The 26,436-nt window shown below is 56.7% G+C and overlaps 1 protein-coding gene across 1 annotated transcript; it reads right to left on the bottom strand.

Moving 5' to 3' along the window:
* Positions 1–1,013: 1,013 nt before the first annotated feature.
* Positions 1,014–26,436, bottom strand: PPP2R1A (protein phosphatase 2 scaffold subunit Aalpha). Its single transcript, XM_051989570.1, has 15 exons — positions 26,289–26,436; positions 21,537–21,627; positions 19,101–19,201; positions 17,276–17,508; positions 15,722–15,869; positions 14,392–14,547; positions 6,517–6,631; positions 6,352–6,422; positions 4,953–5,087; positions 4,477–4,650; positions 3,503–3,563; positions 2,332–2,486; positions 2,024–2,166; positions 1,604–1,695; positions 1,014–1,460 (listed from the first exon to the last, which is right to left on the bottom strand). Exons 1-15 carry the CDS (start codon positions 26,364–26,366, stop codon positions 1,444–1,446), a joined length of 1,770 nt encoding a protein of 589 aa, XP_051845530.1. The 5' UTR covers positions 26,367–26,436; the 3' UTR covers positions 1,014–1,443.

Here is a 26,436-nt window from a genome sequence, read left to right as displayed (position 1 = left end):
TGCCAGCAGTTTGTCTCAGTTTCCTCATCTGTAAAATGGCCATCTCCTCCAGGATCTGCCTGAAAACGAGTGCTGAACTGCAGCTCTCAGGCTAGAAAGGCTCTAACCCAACCCTCTCAAGTGTAGAGGGGGAAGCCGAGGCTGAGCCAGGGCAAGTGACCTAAGGACAAACTGCTGCACTTGAACCCAAGCCCTCGGGCCGCTGGGACTTAAGTCCCCACTTCCTAGGTGAGCCCTGGAGCAGGGACAGGCTGTGCCTGGGGGCCAGGGAAGGAGAGCACAGCACCCCGCAGTCCCTGGTGCCCTGCCCCGGCCCTGCCCCCCAGGCTCCGCCTCCTTTCTCTGGGGGGGAGGGACAGTCACGGGGGAGCTGCCCCTTGCCGGGCCCCTTTCCTCTAAAGCAGAAGAGGAAGGGCCGGCTATCCACACCCAGGGCCTACTTGGGGGGCCATCTCCACCGTCTGGTCAAGGGAATGCCGGGGCGGCTTCTCGAGGGGACGAGCATTCTTCCTGCCACATGAAAAGCAGCTTCACTTAAGGAGGGGACAGAGCTGGGTGGTAGGAAATCTGAGGTCACATCTGGGCCACCCGACAAGTCACTGCACTTGTTTGCCTCAGTTTCCTCATCTGTAAAGTGAGCTGGAGAAGCATCTGTGCCAAGGAAACCCCAAAGCGGGTGAGAGTTGGGCCTGTGTTTGCAGGGCCCAGCCTGGGGGCTGTACACGCCTATTTTTGCCCAGGCCCTCACCCTGAGGGAGCTTCCGGCTCTAAAGGTCCCCACAAGGATTCCTTCATTCTCACCCCCTCCTCTGGGGCGACGACCTTCCAGTTTGCCCCCAATTCCCTTAACTCCCCTGGAGCCACAAAGAGCGGGAACGGAGGGAGATCCCCCAGGAAGCCATCGGGGCTGTGGTCTCTAAGTCTCTGAGATAAGAGGAAAAATCAAAGAGGAAGGTCCTTTATCAGCCTGCTCTCCCCCCCCCCCTCCCCAGCACAAGTGACACAAACCCAAGTATTTCCATCCATTTATTTCTCCGTGAAAAGAAAAAAGGAACAAAATTAAAACCACACAGTTGACACGATAAACCACCCACAGTGGGGGCGGAGGGGAGAGCCGGAGGAGGAGGAGAGGGCCGGGGAAGGGGGTCCCTCTGCAGGAGCAGAGGCCGGGGACCTGGGTGACCCCTTTCCTGCCCTGTCGCTCCTACCCTGCAGGCAGGCAGGCCGGCCACTCCACTCCTGCAGGCCGCTCTGTCCATCCCCCCAGGGCCCCTAGCCTGGTGCAGCCCTCCGCCCCTGGGAGAGCAGGGAGGAAGGAGGGGAGCCGTGCTGGAGAGAGGGAGGGGAGCCAGGGGTCAGACCATGCACTGGGAGTCAGAGCTAACGGTGCCCCCCGCCGCCCAGGGAGGGGGGCAGAAACACCAGCTCCTTCCTCTTCCATCATCAGGCCAAAGACAGAACTGGGGGAGACAAGAGCAGGGAAGGGACATCTTTAGTGAACACAAGGTGCAGCGGAGCTGCCCCCAAACACCCCTGCAGCCCCGCCCCCGGGCCTGCCCCGCCCCCAGACCCACCCCCAGGGCCTCCCCGCCCCAGGGCCTACCACTGAGTGCCTCCTGAGCGAAGTACTTGACGTCCACATCTTGATCCTGGGTCAGCTTCTCCAAGATGGGCTTGACCTCGCTCTGGAGTGTGCTGGTGGGACGGAAGAGAGGAAGAGGCGGCCTCAGTGGACCCCAGGGCCAGAACTGGGGGCTGAGGGGGAGGGGCACACACAGGTCATGGTCACAGGGGGCTGCAGAGGTGATACAGAGACACCGGGAATGGGGAGCAGGCAGAGACGGACATCCTGGAGGCCGGGGAGAAGACACAGGGCAGCAGAAACACTGGGGAAGGCGGGGGGTGTGAGCAGCCGGGCAGGCGGTCACATTGGCCATCAGCCTCCATGAGTGGAATTCTGGTCAAGGACAAAGACCCAGTTCTCTGCGCGCCCCCCCTCCCCCCAGTCTCCCGGCCTGCTCACCTGTTGTCCAGGATGGGCCCAATCTTCTGCAGGGACTTGGCCACGTTGAAGCGGACGTTGGCCACGGGATCGCCCGCCATGCGCAAGACTGTGGGTAGCATGTGTTTGGTGGTGATGTCCTGCCCACAGACCTCAGATAACACCTGGGGAGAGGAGAGGCCTTGTCTCTTCTGGGCCCGACCGCCATGACCCCAACATGAGCCTCCAACAAGGCTTCCCCGTGGCTCCGGGGAGCGGGCCCTGACCCCCCGGCTCCCTCATCCTCCCCCCATCCCCCCGAGCCCGCCACACGAGGGTGAGGTTCTCACGTTGATACAGAAGAGCGTGGTCATCCGATGCAGATAGTTGGGGTCCCCAGACATGGCCAGGACCTTGGGGATGATGGTGACATGGGCCCAGTCCTTCCCAAACTTCTCCACCAGCTTCTTGAGATTGCTCGTGGCTGCTTCACGAATGGCATAGACTGGAAGGGAGAGGAGGAGGAAGGTACCGTGGGTCTGTACTCAGAGCCGAAGAGAGATCCACAGAAACCCAGCAGCCCCTCAAAACCTCACCAAGCGGGGAGAGCCAACCGAGGGGAACCCAGGTCCCCGAGGGCACAGATTGCCTTGGAAAACTGGAGGAACAGTCAGCCCGCTCAGGAGGGCGGCAGCCACAACCCAGGGGAGGAAGGCAAACCCCCAGAAGTGGGCAGTGTGGCTTATCCACGAACACCCGACTCCCCAGGCCCCCCTTTCACAACTCTCTGGGTGGCGGCCTGGGGCGGGTCAGCCCATCCCCTCCTTCACCTTTCCAAATCAAGAGATCCCTCCAGCGCCCCTGCCCTCCCATGGGACAAGCTTCTCAACCCCCCAGCACTTAAAGGAACTCTTCCGAAATGGGCTTTTCTTCCTTTCTTCCACAAAGCTAAGAGTGGAAGCTGGCTTTTCTCGCTCCAGGTGACATTATGCAAGTTGGGGTGGAGGTCTAGGCAGGTCTAGGCACTGGCCAGGACAGAAGGGGGTACGCTGGGCATACGAAGGGCGTGAGGAAGACAGAGGTGGCTCCCCCCTTCCTTCAAGGCCTCCCCCAGGGCCCAGCACCAGAGCTCTCTGACAGCAGCAAGGCTGCTTAACCTGAAGGCTACCATCACCAAATGTGGGTCCCCCAAAATCTGCAGCCCTAAAAGCTATGTAAAGTCTTTATGTAAAAATAAGCAAGCAGATCCAGCTCATTAATATGCAGATCAGCTTTCTTCTTTAGTGAAATCACATGCCCACAAAGAAGTGTTCTAAAAAAGATTTCTTTATAACTGTCAGGAAAGGGTGGGTTTGTACCCTCATCTTACACAGCTGTGGAACCCTGACTGTGGCGGGAAGGGGTCGCGCCTGGAACGTCCCAGAATCCCCCTGCTCTGGCCCAGGCTGACCGTCACCCCAGGAGCCCACAGGAAAGCAGGGTCTGCGCCCTCCCTGCCCGCCCGCTCCTCCGGGTACTCACCATGATCCACCAGCCAGGCCATGCACAAGGAGTTCAGTTTCTCATCAAAGAACTCCACGCCCTGAGGGAGAGAGCGAGAGGATCAGAGGGGCACCAGGGACCTCGGGGACCAGCACCAGGGGCCTGGCAGAGACTGGGGACCCTACAGACAATGGCGGACTTGGATTCTGTGGCCCTTCTGGGACCGGATGGAAGGGGCTGGAGAAGTCCTTTGGGAACATGGAGATCAGGGAGAAACCATGCAAGGATCCACTTGGCCAAGCTGCCCGAAGCGGCCTGGGGGTCCAGCTCTGGACTTGACTTCCCCAGGGCTCCTCTCCTCTTCTAAACTGCGACCCTCGGCTTTGTCCCAACCTCTGTCCTCGTCAGTTCCGTTTTAAAGAAGAGGAAACAGAGATTCTGGGAGATGACAAGACTTGCCCAAAGTCCTGGACCGGCCTGGGCTCCCCCGGCCATTTTCTGGCCAGCCTCGGGTCAGTGCCCAGGCCTTCGGGACCTGCTAACTCAGGTGACATCAGGACATGTTTGTGTCCGTGTCTTGGGAGTCACAGATGAGCCTGGCGCAGGGGCCTCCTGCCACCAGGGTGGAGAGCGGGTCAGACAGCGCGGGGCCCACGGCCAGCTACAGGCCGCCCCCACCCAGCGGGGCCACGGCCACAAGGCGCAGAGCCTCCCTGGGGGCCGGGCTCCCATCCCGGATCCTCGTCTTCCTCCCCAGCAGGATGACCCGGTGGGCCCGTCACTGCCACGCCGCCAGCTCCGGGGCCAGGCTAGCTCCAATCAGCTGGCAGGCCCTTCCTGGGCCCACTCTACACACTCTACCCAAGGCTGGACGCCGTGGTCCCCATAGTGGGGAGCCCCACTGCTGGGACGCGTCTCTACCCTCAGACGGGGGGCTCCAGAGCCCCCGTACATCTCCTTGGTGCCCCCTTCAGAGCCGTCCCCAGTGCGGTGGCCGCCCCCCTCGCACTCACCAGCTGCCCGGCCAGCAAGGGCATGTATTCAATGATGGCCAGCCGCACCCGCCACTTGGCGTCCTCTGCCAGCTCCACGATGGCGGGGAGCAGGGACTGCGACAGCTGCCGGATCCCGATCACCTCATTCACGCAGTCCAGGTTGGAGATGATGTTCAGCCGCACCTCGGGGCACTGGGGGGAGACCGGTGCATGAGGGGGGAAGGCTCAGAGGCGACGGACAACCCCCAACGCGACCGTGTCCAAACGGCCTCTGCCCCTTCCTGCTCCCCCTCCCCGTCCTCCAAACTGAGTCAGGTGGAGGGGCTCCCTTGAACCAGCCACCCCAACCCCAACACCCACCTACACCCCCCCACGCGCCCCACCTCTGGCCTTCCCCCACCGCGCCCCAGCAGGGACGTGACCGCCGGCCTCCTGCCTCAGCCGGACCCTGATCTTGTGGCCCCTGACCCGGCCAGCGCGGGCCCCGCACTCACCTCGTCCTTGAGCTGGGCCAGGAAGAGGGGGAGCAGATGCTCGATAGTGTTGTCTTTGCCCAGGATGGGCGAGAGGCCCATGATGACGGAGGCCAGGGCCGACTTCACGTGCTGGTTGGCATCTGACACCAGCTCCTGGGGAAGCAGACAAACAGGTCAAGGACCCAGCTCTGGAGGGGCCCGCTGGCCTCCGCTGCCTGGGCAACCTCGGGGTCCCCTCCTTTCGCAGCCCGCCCCACCCCTTGGGAGGAACGGCGGGGAGCCTGTTCTCCCGCTCCAAGGGTGGGGCCCCCAGATCTCAGCCAGGTGAGGTCACCGGCTCCAGCTGCCGGGGCCCCAGTCACCCGGCCAGGCCCTAACGTAGAAGCAGGCCTGCCAGAAGGTGACCTGGGCAGCCACCAGCAGGGCCTCAGACCTCAGCGTTCCCCAAGGGAACGCCCCCTGCACGGGCTCGGTCAGGCCCCTCGCGAGCCCGGCCTAAGCACTCCCTGAGCAGGGCACGGTGGCTGCTCAGTCCCACCCAGGCTCCAGCCACCTTGGTTTTAGCAGCCCAGTGGCCCAGAAGCTCTCTCCAGCACCACCGAGTGCCCGCCTGCCTCCGCCGAGCTGAGAGCCGGGCACCCCAGGGCCTCCTGCAGGAGCTCGCCCCCACGGGCCCGGCTTGGCTGCAGAGCTCTGGAGCCAACCGACCGCCTCCCACCAGGATCGCTCTTCTTTGGGCCCCGTGCCCTTTCACCCGATCCTCAGTCTCCCCTTGGGAAACGCCACGGTCCTCCCGGGCCCCTGCCGGGCCTGGCACCATTCCCTGGCCGCACAGACCCCCTTCCCCTCTGCCCCCCCCGTGCCGCTGACAGCAGACTGACCCCAGGCCGCAGGGCAGGAGTTAGTGTTCCCGGGGTCTGGGCCCCTCGGGCCAGTCTGCCAAGGCCCAGGGCCCTGCTGGCAGAGCACCTTTAAAGGGGAAATGAGTGCCCTCAGGACTGCAGAGGAAGCGAGTCCCATTAAAGGGCCGTTTCCTGCCCGTGTCTCGCCCCACCAGCAGCAGCTCTGCGAGCTCTCTGCCTCAGCCTCACCCTCTGTAAGACAAGGCCTTCTACGGGCTGAGCCGCAGGGTCGTCGGGGCTCGTTTCTGCTCTTTTTATGAGAAGGGGACGTGGGGGATTCAGTCTCAGGCCCCTTCTGTTGCCCCGGGCGCACGGAAACACCACTTTATCGGGGGCCGCTCGGGGCAGGCCGGGGCAGGCAGGGCAGCTCGGCCTTGGGCCTCCGAGGCCGCTCCCACGTCCCCCAACTGTCAGGAGGACCCTCCCGAGCCCCTCGGCCCGAGGAAGAGGGGCCAGACTCCGGAGTCAGAGCAACGCCCTCAGCCCAGTCCCCGACGGCCGTGCCCTCCACCCACCTTGATGCAGGGCAAGATCTGGGTCATGATCACGTTCTCCCGGCAGTCTGAGGAGAGGTTCTCACAGAACTCTGTGGGCAGAAAAGGAGGGAGACGCCTGAGCGTCGCCTGCCCGGTGCCCCTCCTCCCACCCCACCCGTACCCCCACAATCCCCGAGCACCAACCTTTGACCTTGTGGGAGGCTGCGGCCCTCACCTCGGCCTCACAATCTTTCATGAGGTTCTGAAAGGCCGGGACCAGGTCCGTCTTGGTGATCTCTGGGCCAACGGCCTTCTGGAGCTGCAGGGCAGAGGGTAGTGTGAGGGGGAGGGGAGGGCAGGGGTAGGGAGGATGGGGGAGGGAAAGGGGAGAGGGGGGGAGAAGAGGGGGGAGAGCGGGTGGCTCCGCTTCTCACCAGGGTGGGCCAGTCCCACTAGGCCTGGCCTGGAGAACACAAAGCTGAGGAGACGGGGGAGGGGATAGTCAGGGGTGCGGGGGAGGGGAGTTCTCAGGCAAGAAGGAGAGTTCTCAGGCAAGAAGGCCAGGCGCCGGGAGCCCCGAGCCCTGCTCCCGCACCCCCTCCTCTGCAGGACCTACTGCGAGAGGGGCAGGGGCAGGGTGGCTGCTCGCTAAGGTGCTGGGCCGGCCCCCTCGCTCCCTGGGCCTCCCCCTTCTCCTCCTTAATATGTGACACAATGTAATGTAACGTAATATAATGTAGCAGAACACCTGGGGTGCAGCCTACAGAGAATTTGCAGCACAGCACAGTATGGTCCAGTATAACATAGTGTGGCAGAATGCCAACGGGGCATTTGTGCCACAATCCCCCCCACCCTGGCAGGGCCCCGCCCAGGATGCTCAGGGGGCAGCGGGCCCCGGCAGGCAGCAGTGCCCTCCCTCTGCCAAGGAGGCTGCCCGCGGTCCCTGTGACCCCCAGGGAGGCAGGCTGCTTGAGGGCAGAGTGGGCGCGTGGGAGGGCTCTTTCATTCATTCCAACACCAACAAACTGCCCGGCTCTCCCATCACACTTCAGGCCCCTCACGGCCCGTAAGGAAGGGAAGCCGGGTTACGTCAGCCACCTTACAAGGACCACACGTGAGGAGAAGGGACGGAGAAGCAAGCCCCCGGGACAGACTTCAGCTGAACTTTCTTGGGTAACAAATGCCGATAACAGTTCGAGCTGCGGCTCACCGCGGTTCCCGCTGGCAACACCCCATGTGCCGATCTGAGAAAGGACGGCTGGGGGATCTCCCTTAGCCCGGGATCTGGCCGCCCTCCCAGCCGGCCCCCCTGCGCTGCGGTTCTCTAAGTGGGGGGAGGCTGTTACCGCAGTGACGACATACTCAGAAAAGCAGCACTGGGTGTCTGGGACCCCCCCACGTGTTAACCTGTCAGGGAAGGCACTGGGGGATGAAATATAACTTATTAAAATATGCTGTGACTGGCTTGTATTTCTACAGTACTTTAAGATCTTCCTCATAACAACTCTAGGAGGAAGCGGAAACAATCATCCAATTTTACAAAACAGGAACCTATTCTCCAATTGATAAATGGCCAAAGGAAATGAACAGGCAGTTTTCAGATAAAGAAATCAAGGTTACCTATAGTCATATGAAAAAATGTTCTAATCACTACTGGTTCGAGACCGTTAAGACACCATCTCAAACCTAGCAGATTCACTTAAGATGACAGAAAAGGAAAATGATAAATGGCGGAGAGGACATGAGAAAATTGGGACATTAACGCCCTGTTGGTAGAACTGTAAACTGTTCCAGTCCTTCAAGAGACCAACTTGAGGCCACACAAGTGTAAATCCTCCTGATCCAGCTGCTCCTGCATCTGTGTCCCAAAGAGAACAGGGAAAAGGGAAAAAGACCTATTTGGGTTTTATAAGTTTTTTAATAACAGCTTTTTATTTTCAAAATACATACAGTTTTCAATATTCACCCTTGCAAAAAAATCTCGTATTCCAAATTTTTCTCCTTCCCCCCTAGACAGCAAATAATCCAATATAGGTTAAACGTGCAATTTTTCTAAACGTGTTTCCACCATTATCTCACTGCACAAGAAAAATCAAATCAAAAAGGGGGGAAATGAGAAAGAAGGGGAAAAAAGCAAGCAAACAACAAGTGAAAACACTCTGCTGAGATCCACACGCAGTCCCCACGCTCTCTGGACGCAGATGACTCTCTCCATCCCAATTCTATTGGAATCGGCCTGAATCACCTCTTTGTGGCAAAGAGCCACGTCCATCCGAGTTAATCATCACATAATAAAAAGGACCTATTTATACAGAAACGGTTACAGCAACTCTCTTTGTGATGGCAAAGAATTGAAAATTGAGGGATGCCCATCAATTGGGGAATGGCTGAACAAGCTGTGGAATAGGATAGTGATAAAAGACCATTGTGCTACAAGAAATGACGAGCAGATGGATTTCAGAAAACTTTGGAAAGACTTACACAAACAGAGGAAAAGTGAGGGAGAACCAAGAGAACATTGTATACAGTGACAGCAACATTTGAAGACGATCAACTATGAATGGCTTGGCTGTTCTCGGCAACACAATGATCGAAGACAATTCCAAGGGATGAATGATAAAAAGCACTATTCATCTCCAGAGAAAGAACTGGCTGGGTGTGACAGCAGATCAAAGCATACTATTTTTCACTTTCTTTTATTTTTTTCATAGGCCGATGGGGGGCGTTTTGGATCTCCCAACATGACAAATATAGATTACCCATACATAACTATGTCAGAACTCTATCCTCCCTTCTCCTCACTGAGAGATGGAGAGGTTCCCAAAGGAGGGAGAGAATTTGGAGCTCAGTATCTTAAAAAACAAATGTTAAAAATTGTCTTTACATGTAATTGGGGGAAAATGAAATATTAAATGGGAAAAGATTAATCAAAAAATTGTTTTTACATATAATTGAGAAAATATTTACGCTTTTTAGAAAACAAGAAAACAAAAATATTTACACTTTTTAGATGACAAGCACAGTGTGGTCTTATTTACACATGTATAAGTGTGTAATGTATATGTGTATATATATATATATATGTAGATATAGATATATAGCTATAGAGATATATGTATATATGTTTATAGACATCTGTGTATATGTCTACACACACTCACACACATATATACCTTTGTTGCCTTTTTTTTAGGAAGGGAGGAGGAGTAAAAAAATGCCCAGCAGAGAACAAAAGAAAACCTACAAGGAAGCAAAGAAAATCTGGGCAGTTTTGAAAAGAATGGATATTATTTATTATATAGGTTTTTTTGAAACCTAATTTGTTTTGTTATTATTATATATTTATTATTACTATTAGTTTTATTATTCTATTCTGAATTCTCCTTTAAGTTCTGCTGGGTATGTGACAACTTTTCTTTTCTTATGTAAGTTTAAAGTGAATTAAAAAAAAATTTTTTTTAATAAAAAATTGAAACCTGAGATTCAAGGAGTTCAACTGATTCACCCAGCCTGACACAACTATGGAGAGATGGCGAAGCACCACAACAAAGAACTGGCCTTGCAGAGCAGAAGATCTGCATTCAAGGTCCACCTCGGATGAACGATAAAGCATGACCCTAGCAAGTCACAACCTTTCTAGGCTAGAGATGTCAAAGGCCAAACCAGATTAAAATGGAATTGGGAAATATTGGACATGAGAAATAAAATATAAAATACAGATAACAGCGCATTTTAAGACCAAGTTGATATCTGGCCTAAAGGGGATCTCACGTATGACTTCTTGTTGTTCAACATGTTCAATGACTCTCCATGCGCCCACCTGGGGTTTCCTTGTTGCCCTGGCTGGCCAGTTCCTTTTCCAGCTCATTTTCCAGATGGGGAAACTGAGACAGAGAGGGAGCAGTGACCTGCCCAGGGTCACGCAGCAGTAAGTGTCTGAGGCCAGATCTGAACTCAGGAGGACCAGTGCTCTGAGCACTCCTAGTGCCCATGCAGGATTAGTAGCTCCCTATTTCTTTCTCTTGCTCTCAAGTGACTCAAGTTACAATTGCAAGGAAGCTGCTTCTCTGCACTGGTACCACTAATCCTGCCCTTCTCCTGCCCAGCTCAGAGATGTCAGTGCTCAAATTGGAACCCAGGGTATTGAATTCCAAGGTTTAGCTCTTTTGATTGTGAGCGCCTCCTCTCCCTCCCTCCAGAAAGGGACAGGGCTGGCAGGGAAGTAGCAGAAGGCCTAGCTTTCTGCCCAGCACCCCAGACCAGGCGAGGGCGAGGGCAGGTGCCCATCCTTGCCTTACTTAATTATCCCGGTACATGCTGTGACACGCAAATACTTCCCTGCTTGCTAGGGACGTGGATGACCTAGCAGTCACTCCAGAGAAGGGTGTGGTACCACATAAAAGTGGGGCAATCACTTGGATTTTGGACTGTGCCCCAGCAGTCACTCAACTGGGCATGCCCGCCAAGCCAACATCAGCACAAGGCCCACGCCCTATGAGACCAATGAAAGAGGAAAAGGGCCCGTGCACACAGCCGTATTCACCAGGACTGGAAACTGGGGCGACGGCTAAACGAGTTAGGGTCTGAGGGATCAAGACTGTGCCCCAGGAAATTGAGAGGGGACGGCTTCAGAGAAACGTGAGCCCTTGTACAGACAGACAGAGAGGAGAGGGAGCAGGTCGAGTACTACGTACAGAACGACCACACTCTGAGCCAAGACAATCCCAATAAACACTGGATAAAAACACCATCTGCGTGCAGAAAGAGAACGATGGAGATTGAACGTACGCCACGTACTATGCTCACTTCTTTGTTCTGGTTTTTTCCCTCTCCTGTGGTTTTTCCTCTTTTATTCTCATTATTCTCTCCCAACATGATCATAAAGAAATGTAAAAAGTTAACACATATGTATCACCAGGAAAATAATAGCTTTTTAAAATGGGGGAGAAAATGCCCACACTATGAACAAACAACTTTGAAGCCTCCAGAACTGATCGAGCACGAGGCAGGAGAGCGGAGGCGTGCTGCCGCTCCCAGCCTCCCGCATGAGGACGGGCTCGGGCTGCACAAGGACAGGGTTATTTTTTCACAGCCAATTTGTCAAACCAGCACTGTGCTTTTTTCCTATTGTGGTAACGAGTGAAGCGATTTTTGGCTACTTGAAGAAAATTATATTTAATGAAAAGAAAAATGTGCTCACAATATTTCTGATGGTCAGTCAAAACAGCCACAAGTTTTATAGGAGTCAGGCATATGGGCATTCAAATCCAGCTTTAGACATTTATTAGCTGTGTGAGCCTGGATAAGTCATTCCCTCTTATCCTCAATTTCCTCACATGTAAAATGAGAACAGCACCTCTCTCCCAGGCTTCTTGGAAGGTCAAAGTACTTGGCCAACCTTCAAGCATCCTCTAAGTACTAATTCTTATTGACATGTCCCTAGAACTTTGAGCTGGGACCCTAAAAATCATCCAATTCAACCTCCTCATTCTACAGAGGAGGAAACTGAGGCAAGCCCTAGGAAGAACTTGAGCAAGGTCATCCAGTTGGCCAGGGGAGAGCCAGGGCTTAGTCCCAATTCCCTGGTCACCGAGCCAGGAAATCAGATCTGGGGCTGCACTGAAAGGCACTGGGTCCAGAGACAGCAAACAACCCATACTGTACCAGCAGGGATGACTTTGTTCTTAACTGCTATTGCCCCGCCCCACCCAAGGGTGTTTGACATGAGTCTTATACTCAGGACCAGGTCAGTGAAGGTCACCAAAGGGATGCTGAGCAGGACGGTGACAGGCCTGAAGAAGAGCTGAAGAGCCCGGGGGGCAGGGACTGAGGAAGGTAAGGCTAGGGGAAAGGCTGCCATGTGGAGAACAAGTTAAAAACGTTCCAACCCAGAGCAAAGAAGAGGCGGATGTACCTAAGGAGCTGACAGAGGCTTGAGACTCGCCGTGCTTCCACCAAGCTCCAAGCTGCCCAAGGAAGGTCGGCCCCGGGAGGGGCCATAGCTTTCGGGAAACAAGCCTCCACCTCCCCAGTTACCCAAAGGCCCGATTCTTGTACAGATAAGGCTGGGATCAGCGAGGTCCCTCCCAATTCGGGTCCTCCAACCTGGCCTTCTGCCCACACATCAGCTGCACCGCTAGGTCACAGAGAGGACAAACTGACGTGTACGAAAGAGATGGGCTCACAGGCCACACTCGGGGGAGTACACGGGTTATTCTGATGGCACAGAGACTAGCAAATTTTCCTATTTCCCTCAGAGCTAGCAAATTCTTAGATGGAGCAGGAAAAACGGGACAGTGAGAAAGGGGAACAGGAGGAAAGCATCAAGAGAGTCCTCTCCCCAGAGCTCTTGGGGTGCCAGCTGGCGTCTCTGCAGACTACAAGAAAAATGAGAGAATGACGGGTGCCAAGCACTCCTCGTGGCCCCTCTGGGACAGCACACAAGGGAAATGTTCTCACGTGGAACCAATCTCCCTCTAACTCTCACCACCCTCCTAATTCTGCCCCCAAAGCCAAACAGAACAAATCTCATCTTTTTTCTCAGTGAAGGCACAGAACAAGTCTGGATGCTCCAGAAAATCTTCCCTTCTCTGGTCTAAAAATGTCTTCCAATACAATCTAAGAAGCATTTATTAAGTGCCTACTGTGCGCCAGGCACACAGGAATTCAAATGAAAACCCAGTCCCTGCCTTCAAAGAGCATCCATTCTATTGGGGCAGATAAGATTTAACACCTGGAGATTTCCGGCAGAGGGGATGAGAAGCCTGAGAAGCCCTGCATGAGCGGCTAGGAAAAGACTTCCGTAGGTGAGCTTCAGGCTGAGGCTACAAAGAAACAGGGAAAGTAATGGCCCAGGGGAGGAGACTATTCCGGGCTGGGGGGAGAAGGCGGGAAGGGAAAGCTGCAAGATGGCGGGAAGGGAAAGCTGCAAGATGGCGGCCGTGGTTAGCACAGCAGGGCGATGCACGTGCCCGAGAGAGAAGCGGCAGGAGCCAGAGGCAAAGCTCTCGCTGCCGAGGAGCGGCCGTGACACGTGAGATGTCAGGGAGCAGTGGAGATGTGGTCACAGAGAGGGGAAACTGAGGCCAGGAAACCAATGAGGAGGTGACAGAAGCCGGACCGTGACCACAGCGAGGAAAGATGCCCCAATAGCGGTGGCCCAGCTCTGGGCAACAGGACTCAAGCCCAGGGGGCGCCCTCACCGCTAACAGGAAGCTCCAGAAGAAGAAGGGATCTGGGGGGAGGAGCACCGAGTTCTGATTCGAGGCGCTGACTCTGAGCTGTGGCCCCGGCGGCGGAGAGAAAGGGGCATTTAGGAAGAGGCTAAAAGGGCAGAAACAGGTGGACCTGGCAGAGGCCCAGCTACGAGGCCGCTTCTCCATCTGTAGGAGGAGACGGCTCCCACCAGCCCCAGATCTCGGCTGTTCTGGCCTGCGTAATAACAGACTGTAGGCCGCTGCCTCCACAACGCTTTCTGCCGTGTAAAGGCCTCTTAGGCTCCCACACGCCAGCTAACTGGCCCCGGGCAACTCTCATCATCTGTAAAACAGGGATAACAATCCCTACGCTCACTCACATCACAGGCCTGAGGGGCCGAAAACACCGTCAATCTTAAAATGCTCTAGACACACAAGCTACTATTACATTAATGACGAGGAGGAAGAGAAGGATGAATCCTTCCCTGGCCTACGCTCGGGCAGGGGCAGGAAAGGGCAAAGCGCATTAAGCAGATGGACCAGCTGCTCCCCCTGTTCCAGAGAAGGGAAGAAAGGCCCAAGACGTGCAAGGGCCACGCGTGGCCTGACTGGGAGTGAAGGATGAACAGGCTTAGAGCCGGGAACAATAGGGGACCACAGCCCCGTGGGTATCCCCCTCACCCCCTGGGCTGGCCAGGCTCTCCGGGACAGATTGAGCTCAACTCCAGCTCTGGAGCCTGGGGGCTAACACTGCGCCCACCCTGTGCTACTTCTGCAAATCCAAGGCGGACTTCACCAAAGGGCTGCCGGCTGCCAATCTTCAAACAGGAAGTGAGACCCTCCAGAATACCCGCCCCCCACCCCCGAAGCTCCCTCAACCTACCTCTGTGAACTTGTCTGCCACCATGTAGCGAACCCGCCAGGACTTGTCCTCCGCCGCTTGGCGTAGCGTGGGCATCACCAGGGCTTCCAGGTCCTCCTGGGGCAGCAGCTGGGCAATATTGACACAAGCCTCCACTGCCAATAGCCGCACCGAGTCCTGAGGAGGGAGAGCGGGGAGCCCGGGGAGGGTCACTGTGACAGACTGGGGAGTTGTGAGCCGAGGCAGACGGCAGAGAACGCCTCCCCGAGGACCCCCCGTGATACCCTGACCAGTGCTTATGCAGCCTCCATCTGGCCCCAGCTCTTTCTGGGCCCAAAAGGCTTCGTTCTGTGCTTTAAAGGCCCTTCCAGCACCGATCTAAGACGCTGAAAAGATGGCCGGGAACCTTCAAATCACTTCCCAAGGCAACACACTGCCCCACAGGGGTTAAAATCTGCCTCCCTGAAACCTGCCCTCGCCCATCCTGAACGTGGCCACGAAGTGCGAGGAGAACCATGGTGAGCCCTGTCCTTGCTAAGTCACCTAAACACAATCGTCACAGCCTGCAGATAATATCTCAACTTCCACTCAATCATTCCTCGACATGAATAAGTGATGGGGGAGGGAAAGGACAAAGAGAAGGCTCGGCTTCAGTGCTGACTCATTCCTGCCACACTCAGGCTCTGCCCCGCCTCCCTGGTGCCCTGGCCATGACATCTCCCCCTCCCCTATGACTTCAGCTCCCTCATCTAATAGAGAAGTAGTGGAAGGGATGGTCTAGATCCAAGAACCAAACTCAAATAAAGCGGATCCTTTCAGGACACTTCCTGCCTTAGAAAACCACAAACTTGCATTATCTAGCATTATTACTCTTATTTTTGGCTGAGGCAATTGGGGTTAAGTGACTTGCCCGGGGCCACACAGCCAGGAAGTGTTGTGTCTGAGGCCAGATTTGAACTCAGGTCCTCCTGACTTCAAGGCTGGTGCTCTATCCCCTGCCTCACCCCCAGCTGCCCCTTACCTATTATTTTCCAGTGACATTTCCAGGTGGTTTTCACTGTGGGAGCAGACTTTGGCCTGCCTCCCTCCTCTGGGCTAGCCCATCTCTAAGACCGCCCACCATGCCGGAATGCCTTCTGTGCCATCCCTGCCCTGAGCAGGTTGTGCCAAGGAGGTCTGATTCCACCTGCTGCCATCCCTACCCCTGCCCTCCCTCCTTTAGGGAGTGTCTAGTGAGGGGGTCCATCCCTCCCTCACCTCCGGGGCCTGGACGACAGAAAGAAGGTCGCTGCCAGGCCCCAAGGCCACCCCCACAGACACAGGGCAGGGCACACGGTCCCAGGCTCCTCACCTGCTCGTCAGAGGCCAGGTTGGAGAACATGGGGATGATTTCGGTTTTGACATTGTCCAGCTCAAGAACCTTGGCAAACTCTCCCAGCTTGGAGGCGGCAGCTCGTCGGACCATGGGGGTGTCATCGGAGCACAGGTTCCGGAAGTACCTACGGGACCGTGCAGAAGAAGCTGAGGATGGCGGCACCCCCAGAGGGAGCTCCAAGTGGCATTTGCAAGTCAGAATTACTAGAAAGTAAAAATCCCTAATCCAAAAAGATCCCTCTCCACCTAAGGGCGCTTAAACATGAACACTTTCCAGCCCCAGCTGCTGCTGGCCACTGGCATTTTTGGGGCTGCTCTTGGAGAGGGGGGCCCCACATACGTGCCCCGCCAAGGCTACTCCTGTCTCTTGGGACCTAGCAGGATGCTTGCGCGTGGAAGCTCTGGGGGCAGAGCTGTCTCCTTTGTGGGAGCTCTTGCCTGAGCAGGAGTGAGGAACGCCCCAGAGCCAGCACAGAGTCTGCAGCATGCCCTGGGCCCAGTGCAGACTGACTGATATGGCCCCGGGCCCAGCGCGGCGTCTGTGGCCGGCAAAGGCACATCAGAGGGGCCGATGGCGGGCTTTCACTTCTGCAGACATTTCTGAGTCTCTTCACTGAGCTTCTTTTCTGAATTTGATGCTTAGGTTCCCAGCACTCGCCTCACTTGAGGCCTTCTTAACAATAGCTAACTGTTCTGGGCCCGTCTTTGGCTCCAGTTTAGGTTTCAGGGAGACCAAGAAGGGCACAGACCTGCGGCCCTGACAGAGCCCCAGGCTCGCCTCCTCCCAGCATTAAGTCAGGAGAGGCGCCCAGTCCGTGTCTGCTGAGATCACAGCCGACTGCCAGTCCCAGCCAAGCATCAGTTTCTAGGTCCCGAGGGAGCTCTCCTTGGTGCTGAGACTGGATGCTAAGAGCAGGAGTCCCTCACCTACTGCCTGTGCCATGGAAATGGGTTCAAAGCTCTCACCGAACCCGACGTCCACGTGAGACAGGCCCAGATCAGGAGGTAGGGCCTGCCCCTGCCCCGGCTCCTCCTGAGCCCTGTCCTCTAAAGGACCGAAGCAGCGGACGAGGTGATTTCTAAGGGCCAACCCCACGCTGGATGTGAGCCACAGCTACGGGAGGACCAGAGGGCTCACTAATCACGAAACAGCCTAAGGGTATCAGCTGTCTGGGGCCTGGAGGATGACCAGAAACAGCCTTTGTTCGGTGCTCTCCCCTATGTGCCAGACGCTGCACAAAGCCGGCCTGGGGCGGGGCTCACCCGGGAGCATCTCGGGGGTACAAACAGTGGTTACGTGTAAGCCTCGTGACAAGACCTCCGCTTCCCCAGAAGCAATAACAGAAGAGGAAGAAGAATGTTTGCTCTATCTACCTCAAAGGGCTGTTGGGAACAGCATGAAGGCAGGTAAATTATCCAGGCCTGAGCCATCAGCGGGTAGGGTTAAGGGGAGAGGCTGCAGGGTGAGGGTCAAGGAGAGAGGGACCGACGAAGGGGCGGGGCCCAGGGAACAAAGGGAAACCACACTCACTGCCGTAGCTCTGCCTTGACGGCGCTGGAGACCCGGGGGTAGCAGACGGAGAAGAGCCCACAAGCTGAGGTGCGGGAGGTGAACCAGTCGCCGCCCGCCAGCCGCTTCACGAGGGGCACGAAGTGGGCCTCCAGGTCCGAGGGCGAGTGCTCGTGGGAGATAATCCGAAGGGAATCCACCGCCTTGTCCCGAACAACCGTCTCCTCTACCGTGGCCAGGGACTCCAAGGGGGGCTGCGGCAGGGGAAGTCAGGGACACGTTAGCGGCTCCAGCCTCCCTGCTTCTGAGCCCCGCTCCCCACCACCCGCAGGAAATCTCCTCTCACTCACACCCTGCCCTCCTTCCCCGGACACACACGCCTCTGGGTTATGGTCCCGGGACCTTCTGCCTCCTCTCCCAGGCACGAGTGCCCCGGGCCTGGGGCTGCTCAGCACAGCGCAGCTAGAAGGGCGGGTCCTGGCTCGCCTATTCACACCCGGCTGCCTGGAAGCAAGATCCTTCAGTGGCCTGGGCGCGATGATTTCTAGGGTCCCTGCCAGCTCAGAACCTACATGTGAGTAGCGGGGAGGACGCCGGACTGGCAGGCAAAAGATCTGCCTTCAAGGTTCACCTCTACCCAACCCAGCTCAAGCCTCAGTTTACTCCTGGAAAATTCTGGGCTTTCTCTAGATCAGGGATCGTCCTTTTCTGCGTCCCTGCTTCTCCTTGTGTCCCCTTCTAAGAATCTGATTTCTCAATGTAAATTTCAGGCAGAAGTTAGTGGAAATGAGGGCGTGAGCGTTTTCCATCCAACTGCATGAACCCCTTGGAGTCTAGCCACAGGCACACTGTCTCCCCCCTCACGCCCGCTCCCCCTCCTCGAATCCCAGATCTACACCACCGGGCAGTCCCTCCCCCTTTTCTAGGCCTCAGTTTCCCATCCGGAAGAGGAGGCTCTCAAGCTAAATGGTCCCTAAGTTCTGTTCTCCAATCTGACTCCGCAACAAGTTCAGCAAACACTTAGTAAGCACCTCCTGGGTTCCAGGCATCAGGTGATAGAGAGCTAAAGCGGCACATCCCTGCCCTCACAGAGCTCACACTCACACAGGAGCTACACTCTAATTGTATTCCAGGTTATCTGTCTTCTGGCCAGCTCACTTCACCCTCTGGGCCTGTCTCTTCATCTGTAAAATGGGGATAATAGCTCACATTACCCACTCAACCTGGTCTGGGGGAGGCACGTGCTGTGTGTGTGAATTGGGCTCTTAGTGCTCCGGCTTTCTCTCAACGCAGAGGGGGCTCCAAGGAGCCTCCAGGAATTTCTCCCGGGGGAGCCGAGGGTTTTCTCCACCTCTGTCCCCCGCAGGAAGCTGGGCACACAACCCAGTTGTTTGGGGAGCCCCGGAGAGAGGATTTGGGGCAATTTGTGACCCCCTCCACCCCAGAGACGGGGGTCTCCCTGCCTGGTTCCCTGGTGTCCCCGACAAACTCGGCACGTGCAGCACAGGGAGTGACCTCGGGGAACCGTATTTCTGGGCAGCTCGTGCCCCTGGGATCTCGGGCCGGCCTCCGTCTCCCTCCTCAGGTGGGAATGAGAAGAGTCGGGCCGGGGCTTCCAGGCCTGGATCTCTGCCCGCCCGTTTCCCGAAGCCCTCATCCGTGTCTCCTGCTCTCCCCTCCCATCGCACCCCATCAGGCTGTAAGCTCCATGAGGGTGGGACGGTGTCCGCTCTTGCCTGATGCCCCCGGCCCATACCGCACGCCCTCACACGAGGTGCCCCTAAGTATCTGCTGAACTGACTGGGCCTAGCGGAGGGGAGCCGGCCCCGGCCCACCCCGGACTCACCAGCAGGCAGTGGACGTACTCGGGCCCACCCACCAAGGTGGTGAAAGTCCCCAGCTGTTCAGCCAACGCCAGGAGCACTTCATCTTCATCGTAGATAGTGTCTGCGGGACAGAGTCAAGCTCACCATCCCCTCTCCTTGCGGAGGACTCCCAAGGACCCCGGCGGCGGCGAGGTTCCAGAAAGCCAGAAAACCCCGCAGTCCCCGCGCTCCGACGGCCCAAGTTCTAGGGCTAAGCTACGTACCTGCGTTCTACCCTTCCAGAGGGACGCTTCCTTCCTCACCCTTTTCCCAACCTGCTCCTCCTCAGCCGGAGGCTTTTGCTGCTGGCGCCTCACCCCTGCCCTCCGGGAGTCTCCTCTCTACACTACCCAGGTCTCCTCTGTGCTCTCGGCCTTCGCCTCTGCTACTCCCCATCAGAGAACCGCCCTCAGGGAGGAGCTTTCCTCCGGCCGAGCTGAAATCTGCTTCCCCACAGTGACTGGAGGCCGATCCCGGGCCGGCCCCCGCCTCAGCCCAGGGAGAGGCCATGCAGGGGCGCCACCTTCCCCCGGCTTCACGACTCGAGCTCCCCTGGAGCCCCAGGACCACTAGGGGCTTCTCTATCACCTAGGAGGCGACGGCCCAAAGGGACCCCAGAGGGCTGGTCTGAGCCTAGGGAGTCACAGGCAGCGGGAGACGGACTTCAGCCCCCGGGAAAGCTTCCCACCAAGCAAGCCCAGAAGAGACCATCCCGCACGGCCGCGAGCTCCCCGGGCCAAGGGGCCCGAGCAGAGGCGCCGCACAGAATCACTGAGTTTCCAGGTCAGCAAAGACCTCGGCGAGCCTCAGATTCAGAGTCGCCTTGCACAGAGAGGGAGGGGGAGCGTGCTCCCGGCCTGGGAGGCTTTGTCTGAGGGTGACATCAGGCCACCGGGGCTCTGCCGTCCCTTCCGAGGCCCGTTCCACGGCCCCCGATCTCCATCCCATCCCTCGCCTGGTGAAGCTCCCAAGGGCTCCGACCACTGACGGCGAGGGGACAACGAAGTAGACACACAGTGATCCAAAGGGCCACTGCGAGGGGGAGGGGGGGAGAGTTGGGGACCTGAAACCCTCCGGAAACAAGAGCTGCCACGTGGGATCAAGTCCAAACTCCAGGGACGCAGCAGAGGCCCTCGCGAGGTGGAGAAGCTCGCCCTAGGGCCTTCCTCAACCTACTCCCAGCAGCCCCAGTGCTCCTCTCCACTCTCCACACCTCTGGTCAGGCAACTGCCTCCAGCTGGAATACCCCCCCCCCAACCAGAGTCTGTTTGTTAAGGCCTCAGGAAGTCCTGGCAGGACCCTCCCCCAGACCGTTCTGACAGAGCCCCCTCCCCCCAGACTGTCCTGACAGGACGACATGTGTGTCTGAGTCTTTGTGACCCCACTGGGGTTTTCTAGGTAAAGACCGGAAGTAGTTTACCACTTCCTTCTCTGGCTCCCATTACACATGAGGAAGCTAAGGGAAACCGGGTGAAGAGCCTAGTCCAGGGCCACAAGCCAGGAAGGGGCTGGATCCAGATCTCCAGGGGAGCTGCCCCAGCCAGCTGCCCTGGATGCTCCATGGGCCTTCTGATGCCTGAGGGCAGACTGAGCCCTTCCCCAGAGGCCCGGCCCCGACACTATGCAGCTAGGAGAGCCCCGAGCCTGGGGCACATCACAGAGCAGGGGCCACCAAGGAGACCCAGCCGCTCCATTACACCTCTGTGTCCCCAGAGAGCGCCCACATGGACTAAATCAACAAGGCTCCTGGGAGGTCACCGGCCGACGGTGAGTGGCCAGGGCCACCAGGACCTCGGGATCCGCCTCCCAGGAGCTGCTGTCCCCTCCCACTCTGCACCAAAGGGCGGGCTCCCACACCCTCCCTCTGCACTGGCAGCGTGCTAAGTCTCGAAATGTGAGGAGACCCTAAGCGGGCCGTCCGACACGAGAGCGACTGTCCCACGGCGACAAGGCCATCCACAGGTCTGAGAAGGGTCTACCACTTAGGCCTTCCCACATGCTGCTCTAAAGCTGGCGCCCAACGAGGGCCCCAGGCCTGCATCCTTCCAGGCCGACATCGATCCCTCCCCGGGAAAAGTCAGTCAGTAACTGGTCACCCATCACCCGTCTCTTTTGTGATCAATGGGAATCTGGAGACAGTCAGAGCTGGCAGAAGGTCAGAGACGTTTACCTTCGGCACTCACTGACCTCCCAGTCTGGCGAAGGCCTGTAGAGTCTCCCCTAAAAAGAGGCTGCCCCCGGGAGCCCTCCCGTCTCTGTCAACACTATTTGTTAACCCGCACTGAGAAAGCTCAGCACCCAGAAGAGGGGTCCCACCACCCCCTTCCCAAACAGCCACATCACCCTTTATCAAGGAGTTCCTTCCCTCTCACAGCCCCCTCCCACAAGGCCACTGCTTTCTGGCTAGGCTCCCCTACCTGTCAGGAATGGAAGGAGCTCACTCCGGGTCCTCTCCACACCAAGGGCTAGGGCAATGGTGGACAGCTTCTTGATACTGTTGAGCCGGAGCTGCAGGAAAAAGTACAAGTTAGCGAGTGAGGCTTCCGAGAGCAGGCCACTCGGCAACCGGCTGGTCCCCACCAAGCTTTGCTCTGTCTGCAAAGGGTGCATGAGAGATTGCAAGGTCAGATCTCAAGTATTCATCGTGAGCAAGAAGGCTCTACAATCTGACCCCGGCTGCAACCCGAGTACAAGTCTGGAATTAAAATCCATGTTCTGTAGCTAAAAGACCCTCCTAGCTCTGAGGTTCCATGTTCTATGAGCCCCCCCCCCCCCCAGTTCTGAAATTCCATGCTCTATGGGCCTTTCCAGTTCTGAGGTTCTGTGTTCTATGGGCCCTTCTAGTTCTGAGGTTCCATGTTCTATGGGCCCCCCAGCTGTGAGGTTCCATGTTCTATGGGCCTTCTAGCTCTGAGGTCCCATATTTTATACCCAGCCCCAGCTCTGAGATTCTTCATTCTATGGATCCTCCCAGTTTTGAGGTTCCGTGTTCCATGGGTCCTTCCAGCTTTGAGATTTCATGTTCTTAGGGTCCTCCAACTCTGACGTTACATGTTCTGTGGTTCCCCCCGCCTCAGCTCTGAGAGTCCACGTTCCCAGAGCCCTTCTAGCTAAGTCCTCCTGGGGCTTTCTCCCTGCTTCCACACTGATCTGCCCTGTGAAATGCCCTGAAATCCCTCCTGCTGTGTTTCTGTTTCCGGTCCCACTTTCTCTGCCCTGCCAATTCTCTGAACCCAAGCCAGTTTTCAAGGTCCTGCTTAAGCACTACCAGCAAGAGGGGCCCAAATTCCCTGAGATGCCAAACTCTTTTCCTCCTTCCGCACAGACCTTAATTCTGAGCATGGTTTCTTGCACACAGCAGGTTTTAATAAATGTCTGTAGTTGTTCCGAACCACTCAATGACATACGTGGCTTGCTACTCAGGGAAAGCGCTCTCACTTCAAGTTCAAGCTCAAAACCTCCTCACTCTGCGACCCTGAGAGTCGATTCTTCTCTGTGGCCATTTAAAGAGCCATAATAACACTTAGTCCCTCTAGGTCCTGGGACTGCAGGAAAAGTATTTCAATCAACATCAAAACACCCACAGGGCTGTCAAGAAAGTCCAATGAGATCATAGACACAAAGCATTCGTGCAGCAAGCCAGCACTACCAAAATGTTTGTTTTCATCACATACACATCCCCATTCCCCTCCTAGACGAGGCCCTCCTGGAGGGCAGGAGCTGCACACTGTCCGCAGTACTGTGCAACTCTCCTTTCTACCTGTACCAAAGAAGATGGAGAGAAAGGGGACAGAAAAGGCGGCCTCCCTTCTAAGGCCTCCCTTCCAGACCGGTTTCTCTATTGCAATTCAGTTGCCTCAGCTTTCTTAACTATAAAACAGAACAAACAAATCTATGGATTGGAAAGATGAACGTGGTGGCCCACGAAGGCCAGATTTGAGAGGGAAAGAGAGCAGAAGCAGGAAGACGTGTGAGGAGCCCCGCTGATAGTTAAGGCAGAGTTTCCATCAGTGAGTGACACTCTGTGTGCCGTGAGCCACCTCCTTTCCCACGGGAGCAGGTTAAGACGGCTATTACCTGCTGGCCACCACTTCCAGGAAGTCTCTGGCAATGGGAACGAACTCTCCCACGCGTGACTCACCTCACCAGATGAGCGCAGGCTCGGAGGACAAGATGGTTATTCATCTGTACTCAGGAGCCCAGGGCTGAGCCCAGAGGAGGAAGGGCCCTTAAAACAAGTAGATCAGAGTGGAAGGGCCTTCACGGACAAGTCACCCTCCCTGACCATGCAGATGGAAACTACTGAATAAATGAATAACTGGCTTCCAGCCTAGTTCCCTTCCCCCCCGACTCAGCACCATGGTAACAATGCTCCCTGACACTGCTAGAGAGCTTTAGGGTTTACAAAAAGCTTTCACGATTCATTCAGCAAATGTTCTTCAGGGTGGAAATCAAGCGGATCATTGCAAGCTACGGAGGCATGGAGGTGGGAGAGCGCAGGCTATCTACAGAAGGAGCCGGGGGGACCCCTTGGCCAAGGCCTATGGGTACACAAAGAGAGGAAGATGAGATAGGCTGGAAGGCCAGGATGCAATCTAGCCAGAAGGGCTCGAGAAGAGTTTGAACCTTGGTCTTTGGGGATGGAGGAAGTCACTGGAGGCGCTGGAGCTCTGGAGTGACTTAAAAAAAAAAACCTACGCACTAATTAGGAAGAGCAGTTCTTTTCCTCTGTTAATTATTTCCTACTCATCCTATGTCTGGCTTGCTTCGTAGACATTTGTTTAGCTGCTGCCTCCTCTTTGTGGACAGAGGCTGACTTTTGCCTCCTTTTGTATCCCCAGTGCAGAACACAGCGCAGGGCACACAGTAGGCATTTGAAATGACTACTCGCTGACTATTCGCTGACTGCCGATTCAGAGCCGAAGGCGCCAACCATCTCATTTTAGAGAAAAAGAAACTGAAGTACCAAGAAGTTATGTGACTTGTCCAGGGTCCCCAAGCTAGGAAGTATTTGAAAGAGATTTTCCTGACTCCAGGCCACGCCCCTATCTACCATTCTATTTCTCAGAGAGCTATCCAGTCGGCAAATTAAAAAGCCAACAATTAAAATGGAAAACAGACTCTTTAAAGTACCCGAGAAAGAGGAACATGGTCAAGTGAGGTTTTAGAGAAAGAAGAGATCCCGGCCAGCTAATGTGACCAAAGCAGGTTTCCTGGAAAAATGCAAGCACAGGGAGGATTTCAGTGGGCTCTAGAATGGGTGGGGAGACCACTCCAAGCAGGGAGAACGGTCCTTCGGGCCCAGCCTTTGCCTCTTCTTGTATCCACAGTGCTTAGCACAGTGCCCTGAATACAGGGGTACTTAGTGTTTACTGATTGAAGGAATGATCCAAGAGAAATGGGGGGGTTGGGTTTTAGGGGTCATTTAATCCAAAATCCTTCGTTTTACAGAAGAAACAAGACTGACTTCTGTTGAATTACTTGTTCAAAGTCACAAGAGATCAGGGATTAGGACCCCAAAAGTCTAATTCCAAAAGTCATCCAATATGTACCTCCCATAGGGGGGTAAAAATCCCTCAGCCAGATCCCACTGGCCTGTGGGAGGAGGAAAGGTTCCAAGCCAGGACAAGAATGGGATCATGGCTCAGCCTTAAGAGAAAGCTTTGGAAAGGACATCTGAAGATTTGGCTTCCCAGAACAGCTCCCACCCAAGAGTTAATGCCATGACCTTGGACAAGACCCTTCCCCTAACTCTGTGGGCCCGGATACTTTCTAAAGTTGCTTCTAGTTCTGAGACTCTGTGAGATGAAGGGGAGGCCTGGGCTGGCAAGGCTGAGAGATGGGGGGAAATGCCCACAGCCCCTCCTGCTGGATCTTTCCGCTTCCACCCCCGTCCCCCCATCCAAGCCAGGCCAAGGGCTTCCGGATCCCTCTTCCTAATCTATGCTTTGATTGCATGGAGTCCTGGGCTCGGGCCTACAGCCCCAAGCCCAGGGTTCTAGCACTTCTGGTTATTGAAGCCCCTCCCTCCCGGCCTGCCCCTCTAGCTCACCTTGTGTCACTCCTCCCCCGTGCCTGGGATAACACCCCCCACCCCCACCCCCATGTTCCTTTCTCAGGCGATTCCCTCCTCCGAGGTTCCCTACCACCACGTATCCGTGTCCCATTTTATCTCTCCCCAGGGTAGGAGCTAATGGGGGGGGGGGGGGGGGGGGGGAAGGGCACTGCAGACCGAAGGAGAACAACTTCAGGGAGGGACATTTGTGAACCAAACATTTATCCCCACGTGTACAGATCGAGAAACTGAGGCCCCTTAGGGGAACGGGGGAAGGGTGCCGTGACTTCCCCAAGGTCACGAAGAGCTGGTCAAGGCCAAAAGGAGAAAGCAGACTGCAGCACTCCCCGTCCCAAGATGCACCCTGGGGTCCTTCCAGCCCCAGGCCCAAGGGAGGCCGCGGAGCCTCTGAAGCCCGACCCGTCCTCTCAGCCAATGGAAAGCTGCCAAGGGGGCGGGCACCCTTCGGCGATTGGCTCGACTCCCTGCTAAGCACCACCTCCAAGGGGGTCCTTTCTCTTCCCAAAAGGTCATTGCCCCGAATAAGGGGTTGGGGTGCGGGATAATCAAGGTGGAGAAGTGGGGGACGCGAAAAAGCAACAAGGCCTGCCCCGCATCCTGAGAGGCCTGGCCGCAACTGGGGATTTAACCTCCAAGCCACCATTCGGGAACCTCTGCGGAGCCAGGCCCCGCCCCTTGCAGGGGCCGCTCCCCTGCAGGAACCCACGGGGGTCCCCGCTTTTCGTACGGGGTCGGAGCGAATCAGGGGGCGCCTTGCTCTCAGAAGGCCAATCAGGAAGTCCTCTGCGCGTCCGAGAACGCAGAGTGCGGACCAATCAGGAGGCGCCGGGGGCAGCCCCGCGCCCGCGCCCCCGCCCCCTGACAGACCTGCCTGGCCCGGGGTCCCCGGGCCCGGAGCCCCCTCCCCAGAGGCGCCGCTGTCCAATCAAAGGTGCTGTCTCAGCGGGCCACGGCGCCGCGAGACAAGTGACGCGTGCGTTGATTGGCTCGCTTTCCCTCCCCCCCACCCAGACTTCAGATCCCAAGAACGTCGAGCCGACCGCCCGCGCCGCCCGCAGCCCCGGGCCCCCCGGGTCCCGGCCCCGGCCCGAACCTGGACGTCCTCGTTACGGAGCTCGTCGATGAGCACTGCGATGGGGTAGAGCGAGTCGTCGCCGTCGGCCGCCGCCATCTTGGCTCCGTCCCGCTCCCGTCAGGCTTCGGCAGCCGAGCCGAGCTGAGGGAAGGGAAGGGAAGGGAAG

This window comes from Antechinus flavipes, chromosome 3, assembly GCF_016432865.1.
Source record: "Antechinus flavipes isolate AdamAnt ecotype Samford, QLD, Australia chromosome 3, AdamAnt_v2, whole genome shotgun sequence".
Taxonomy (NCBI): domain Eukaryota; kingdom Metazoa; phylum Chordata; class Mammalia; order Dasyuromorphia; family Dasyuridae; genus Antechinus; species Antechinus flavipes.
This window is presented reverse-complemented; position numbering and strand designations above follow the sequence as displayed.